The sequence below is a fragment of the Polypterus senegalus genome, chromosome 14 (genome assembly GCF_016835505.1).
Source record: "Polypterus senegalus isolate Bchr_013 chromosome 14, ASM1683550v1, whole genome shotgun sequence".
NCBI classification, from domain to species: domain Eukaryota; kingdom Metazoa; phylum Chordata; class Cladistia; order Polypteriformes; family Polypteridae; genus Polypterus; species Polypterus senegalus.
Window position 1 is genome coordinate 85,754,595 of NC_053167.1, and position 6,000 is coordinate 85,760,594.

General features: G+C 37.8%; 1 protein-coding gene across 2 annotated transcripts in view; it reads right to left on the minus strand.

Moving 5' to 3' along the window:
• The window catches only part of pappa2 (pappalysin 2), a 240,372-nt gene extending 234,803 nt beyond the window's left edge, over window positions 1-5,569 (minus strand). For both annotated transcript variants that reach the window (XM_039735653.1, XM_039735652.1), the window contains exon 1: window positions 4,139-5,569. In XM_039735653.1, the coding sequence (XP_039591587.1) occupies window positions 4,139-5,030 (892 nt within the window). In that variant the 5' untranslated portion in view covers window positions 5,031-5,569. The remainder of the gene's footprint in view (window positions 1-4,138) is intronic.
• Window positions 5,570-6,000: the final 431 nt, after the last annotated feature.

Genomic DNA, 6,000 nt, shown 5'->3' on the forward strand with positions numbered 1-6,000 from the left:
TTTTTCCTCATTTTGATAATACACAGGTAATTCTATTTAATTGATGCCCCGTTTAGTGTTTTACATGTTCTAACCCCAAATACCTTTATGGGTTTCCCTGTGTTTTGGGATTTTTATGAGATGTGTCTTTATGTTGTTCACCATTCTTATGTGATTCAGTTTTACAATCTTGTGCTCCTTAATGTGTCTGACATCTTTATGTATCCATGCAGTCCTTCTAATTCATGGCATTGTTTGATTGGTGAGTAACATTTTTCTTTTGTTGTGTTATATTTCTTCTGTTATTTCTTATGTTTATGTACGTATTTTTTTAACTGGGAGTGTTTGATGTAATTAGTTTTTTAGACACTGCATAAAAATGGCTTATTTGGTAGTAGAATATAATCAATCTGATAAATAAACTTCCTTTATCATTTTTTGAATTTGAGATACATTATTTTAAATGTGAAGGGTTCACACATATGTAAAAGCTAATGATCCCCGCTTGTGCATTAGTAGGCAATTAAATTACACAATTAGTTTCCAAATGTTTTCAATCAAAATCACATAAGAAAAAAGAATCGGATTTAATAACTGCAATTTATTATGTTTCTGATAGTATTCTGTAGCAGTAGATGATTTGCACTTAATGCCCATGAGCACAACTGCATACACTAAGTTTTTAAGAGTGTAATTGCTAGGTGTCTTCCTTTATGGTATCAGTTATAACAGAGCTGAGTGCCTTTTGGCACCTCATACTGTAAGAAAAGGGTTCAACTTCTGCCACCCTGAAGCTAGATTGCCATAAATTTATAGTCAACAAAAAGACGTAACACATGGGAATAAATTAGGGCAGCAGTTTCTAAGGCCTCTACTCAGTGTTTGGACCCAAGTTAGGGGATCCCTCCTTGAGAAGTTTGTATGTTCTCCCCATGGGTTTACTCAGTTACTCTGATTTAATCAGTCAAAGCTATACAAACTGAAAATCTATAGGGACCGCATCTGGTGATACACGCCAACACAAAGCAAACTTGTACTGGATAAAACAAATACAGAAAAATCTACTGGGAGGGATTGATGGATGAATGGATGTAATATTAATAATTCTGGAACTTTCTGTAGATTGTTCATATTTCATTTCATTTATTTCTATATTGCATTTGGGAGTAAATCTGTCATATGTGCACAATCCTCTAAGGCAACAATGTATGCCAAAACCCATGGAAACTGGTCAGCTTGCTCACCCAATATTTGATATCGGTAACTCTTTATTTTTCCAACCACTCTACTACCCTAAGCAAGCAAAAGTGGGCTTTGAAAATAGGACTGCCAGATATTTGGATTAAGGAGTTTAGGCATCTCTTTTAGTTATACTTGAGCCATGATATTTTCAGCTATATCTGTAATGAATTTAGCTCCAAAAACTTCCACATCTACAAAATGTTTTATCAATAAGTATGATGTGCAGATTCAAGTGTTTGAATTTTCATGTGAACTTTGCCCATATGACAGGCACAAAGCAACTTTTATTCTAATGTATTTGCTTTCACAAAATTTTGCTCTTGCAATTTTGCACTTTTTTCAACTGTGATTTATAATCTGCCATTTATTCCTTTACTGGCAGCCATGGCATGGAAACTTAAGTTGTTTTACTCACTGTAGTTTAAGCATCCTTGACATTTGTTCAGCTTATCATGATTATGGTTCAAGTATGTCTGCTGTACTTTACTCTATCGTATTGATTAATCAGAACCTAATCCATGCTTTTAAATGAAGTGCTGCCTTGTTGCAGTTTCTCTTTAATGATACTCACTTCTTCACTTAGTCAGTGTAATAATAATTATTACTGTATTTCAGCAAAGTTAGGGATTGTATTTGAACTTACAGCACAGAAGGCAGAACTTTTTAATACAGGCCAGCACATTTGTCCAAATATTTCTTTACAATGACTGGTACACTGACTGACGCTGCTGCCTCTTGGGCCCAGCATTTTCTGTTTGTTGTCAACGTCTCTTTTCGTTGTCCATGTGGTGTGTGCCTGCATTTTTCTCCAGGAACTCAGGTTTCCACTCACAACCTCAAATGACATTAGGTTGGTTGGTTATTCCAAATTGGTCCATTGTGTGTGTGTGTGTGTGTGTGTTGAGTGTGCCTTACGATGAATTGGAATCTTGTTCAGGGTTGGTTTCTTCCTTTCACCCAGTGCTTGCACCCACATCCCTACATTGGATTACACAAGTTTGTCTATTAGATTCTTTCTTTACATTTAAACACAGATGTAAGCAACTCAACTCAGAAGTATCTTTAGCAATATAGGCCTAGGAATTGCTTCATTTTCTCACAGTAAAACTGTATGAAACTCTATTTTACAATGCAGAGCATTATTTCTAAACATTTATAGCAGTGGTGGCCAACTCTGATCCTAGGGAGCCGCAGTGGCTGCAGGTTTTGTTCCAACCCAGTTGCTTAATTAGAAGCCAGTCCTCACCAATAACAGATCTGATTTATTTTCATGGCTAGTTAGTGTTTTAACTCTACTACGTCAGTTCATTTTTAAATCATAAAAGGTTTTTTTTTTCCTTTCTAATGATGCATGTACTGTATCATCCAAGTGATTTTAACCATAAAATGGACGAGTCATTTTCAGTTCTTTGCTTTCTCTTCAGTTTCCTGTTGAATACTTTATTAAACCAAATAATGAATGATGAATACACACAGGTATGGAGACAAGCTAGATATAGAACTGCTGGTTCCTTTGTCATTTACAACTTATTGCTAATAAGGAGTAGTTAAAACAATTAATACAGCTTTTAAAGACTAAAATAATTAGGAGTTCAAAATCTTTACAAGTGAGACAACTAAAATGAACCAGAAAAATGTCACTTGAGTAATAAGTGCTTCATCAGCAATGAATGATTTCTCGTAAAGCAATTTTGTTAGAACAAAAACTTGAAGCCACTGTGGCCCACCAGGACCGAAGTTACTCAGCACTGAACGGTTTGTGTCTTAAATAGCAGATGAATTAAATTAAGTTACTTAGTAGCAAAAACTAGCCGCTAATTAAGAACACAGAAAGAAAATCTGTAACCATTGTAGCTCTCCAGCATCAGAGTCCATGTTCTACAGGGATATTTACAAATTTTATACCATATCAAAACAGTTTTCTGTAGCTTTAATTATAACCCAATTGATTACTATTTCCCGATTTCATTTTCCCCTTGCCACACTGGTCAGTACTGATTCAAACCTCCTGATTAAAGGAATCAAAAGAAGCCCCAAGGATTTAAATGTTAGTGGGTACTGCCATCAGTGAGCACAATGAAATGCTCTTACAATTGTCTAACTGAGGGCAGCTTGGCGACACAGGGTTTAGGACAGCAGCCTTGCAGATCTATGAGACCATTATTAAAGCCTAGCCTGGTCATTTTCTGTGTGGGTTTTGAATGTTCTCCCTGTGTTAGTATGGCTTTTTTCCTGTTTTTCTGCATTTTTTTTCTCACATATTATATTAGTTCATAACTCTGAGATGGCTCAGTTCTCTCACTCTCTCTCTGTCTCTCTCTCTCTCTCTCTCTCTGTGTATCTTTTGCTGTGGACATCAACACGATGAGCAGGTTAAAAATTGACTAAAGGATAATATAATGCAATCAGTTTCATTCAAATAGTTAAATATAACTAGTTTCACACAGTGTGATATAGTGGTTAAGGCTTTGGACTTCAAACCCAAAGGTTGTGACTTCAAATCTTGCCACTAGCACTTTATGACCATGAGTAAGTCACTTCATCTACCTGTGCTCCAATTGAAAAAGCAAAAGGCATATAACCAAGTGTATCTCAAATGATGCAAGTCACCTAGGATAAAGGCATTAGTCAAATAATAAAATGAATCTTTTTGTCTTTAGGAAATCATCCAATGATTTTGACTATATCAAGATACCATACAAAATAAATAAAAATCATAATAGCGACTTTCCTTTCTTTACAATCATTAAGCACCTCAAAATATATTTGGTTAGAGGGACAGATTAACTACAAGCATTATAATATCTACTATAGCTATAGTGTACAATGACATATATAATATCATTTTCACTGTACATAAGCTGATGGTACTTTTTATTCTTGTACACACACGCACACACACGGACTCGGTATTCACCTGCTATGATTGCTGGGTTATTCTGACCTCCCTCTGGCTTCACCCACAGCTCCAGACTGAACTCCAGACGGGGCAACTCCAGTGCAGCTTTAGGATGGACCGTCAGTTGCTCTTTTTTACCGGTGAAGTACATTGCTTTCATCGTTTGAGGTGATTCGCTGTTTGTTTCTACTTCCCACATGTCACCGTTGGGATCTAACGCCACTTGATGTTCTTCAGAATAATCGTCAGATTCTCCATTATAATCGGTGCTTCTGGGCTTGGTCAGCCTCTGGTGATTCAATCGTACTTTCTCCTCTTCATTTTCTGTTACACGTTCTTCCACTGATCGCCTAGACTTATGGCTACGATATGTCCATGAGTTTCCGCCGTGCCTTTTCCTTAACTTCAACGTCGAGGTCGATGTAGGCTTTGCAGTCAAAACTGTTCTCGATTTGTTATTTACAGCAGCTGGAAGGGAACGTCTCTTTCGCGCGACTCTTTCGAATCCTTCTGATGGTGCCCAATTGCTTTTAGTCACGTTTGTTTGAGAGTTTCTGGTATGATCTGTACTCCCCGCTCCAGTTTCGACTGATTTTTTAAGTTCGTAAAAGCTGTTATTTTCGATTTGGTACCATCTTAGATCTGAAAGAAAAGCTCGGTGATAATAAAATCTTGCTGTCCCGTCCTGTATTCTCGGGAAAGCCCCAAGGGGGTGGTGTTGAGGCGCATGCCGCCGCCGTCGGACCCCGCTGTCCTGCCAGCATTTTTCACCGGTCAGAGAGGCTCGCTTTTGCTCCGCTCTCCACGTTAGTGTCCTCTTATATCTTCGAATGGGGTCTGAATGAACTGGATATAGCAGCCAGGTATTTACAATCACCAGGACAATGGCAAGTAGTCTAAAAGTCAGCATTTTCCAAGATGTGAATATCTACTCAATTTTTTGGTGAATATTTGCAACTGTTTCACAGGTAGCCCAGAATTATAGCAGCAACATTCAGTTTAACTAAGTGTAGACACACTTTATTTACTACATTTTTAATGTTCTGTCATTTTTTATTAACCACTTGTCTCAAGCGCGTAGTATATTTATCGTGATCTCCCTGCGCTCGCAGTGCCTGCCATTACCTGCAAGTTAACGGAACCGAGCAAGGGTGGGAGATGAATACTGCCAGAAGAATTAATAAGCAGAGGCGACTCGTGGTACTGGCAAAGAAAGCATCCAGCCCAACTCCCTGGTTTCACTTATCCAAAGCTGTTTGGTCATCGTTCTGACTGGCATGCAGAGTCGCTCGGTTTACATACCTGAGTTTCATCAGAGCACAAATTAACAGAAGAAAGGGTGCGCGAACGTATCGAAATAAATACTAATAAACGCAATCTTAATAACGGGTTTTCATTGTTATAACGAAAACGAACTTCTCCTTGCCAGTTTCCTCGAGTAGATCTATATTTTACCAAGGTTTCTCTCCTAAGGATGAGGAGAACACAGTCAAAATATGTATTTATTTGTATTCAGTGTAAAGGAAAAAAAAGTAATTTCCCGCAGAAGTTAGTTCTTCCTTGCTTCTTTTCACTATGTTAAAAGCAGTGCATTAACCAGCTCAGAAAGTCCCATCCATAAAGTGTTTAACGTACTCTTGTTATTATCAGTATAACACTAGTCACAGATTGACCAAAAAAAAAATTAAAAAGAACAATCAAACCGAACAAGCATCTGCTGAAAGCGAGAATAACTTCAACTGGTGCCTTCTGTTTCTCGAGAGAGCATCACATCACATCACCTCCTCCTGCTTCGCGCTCCTCAGAGGAAACCTGCTGATGTTCAGCTTCTCTGAGATGTAAACAGCTTCTCCTCCTTTGAGCCGGCAAAAGCAATCAAT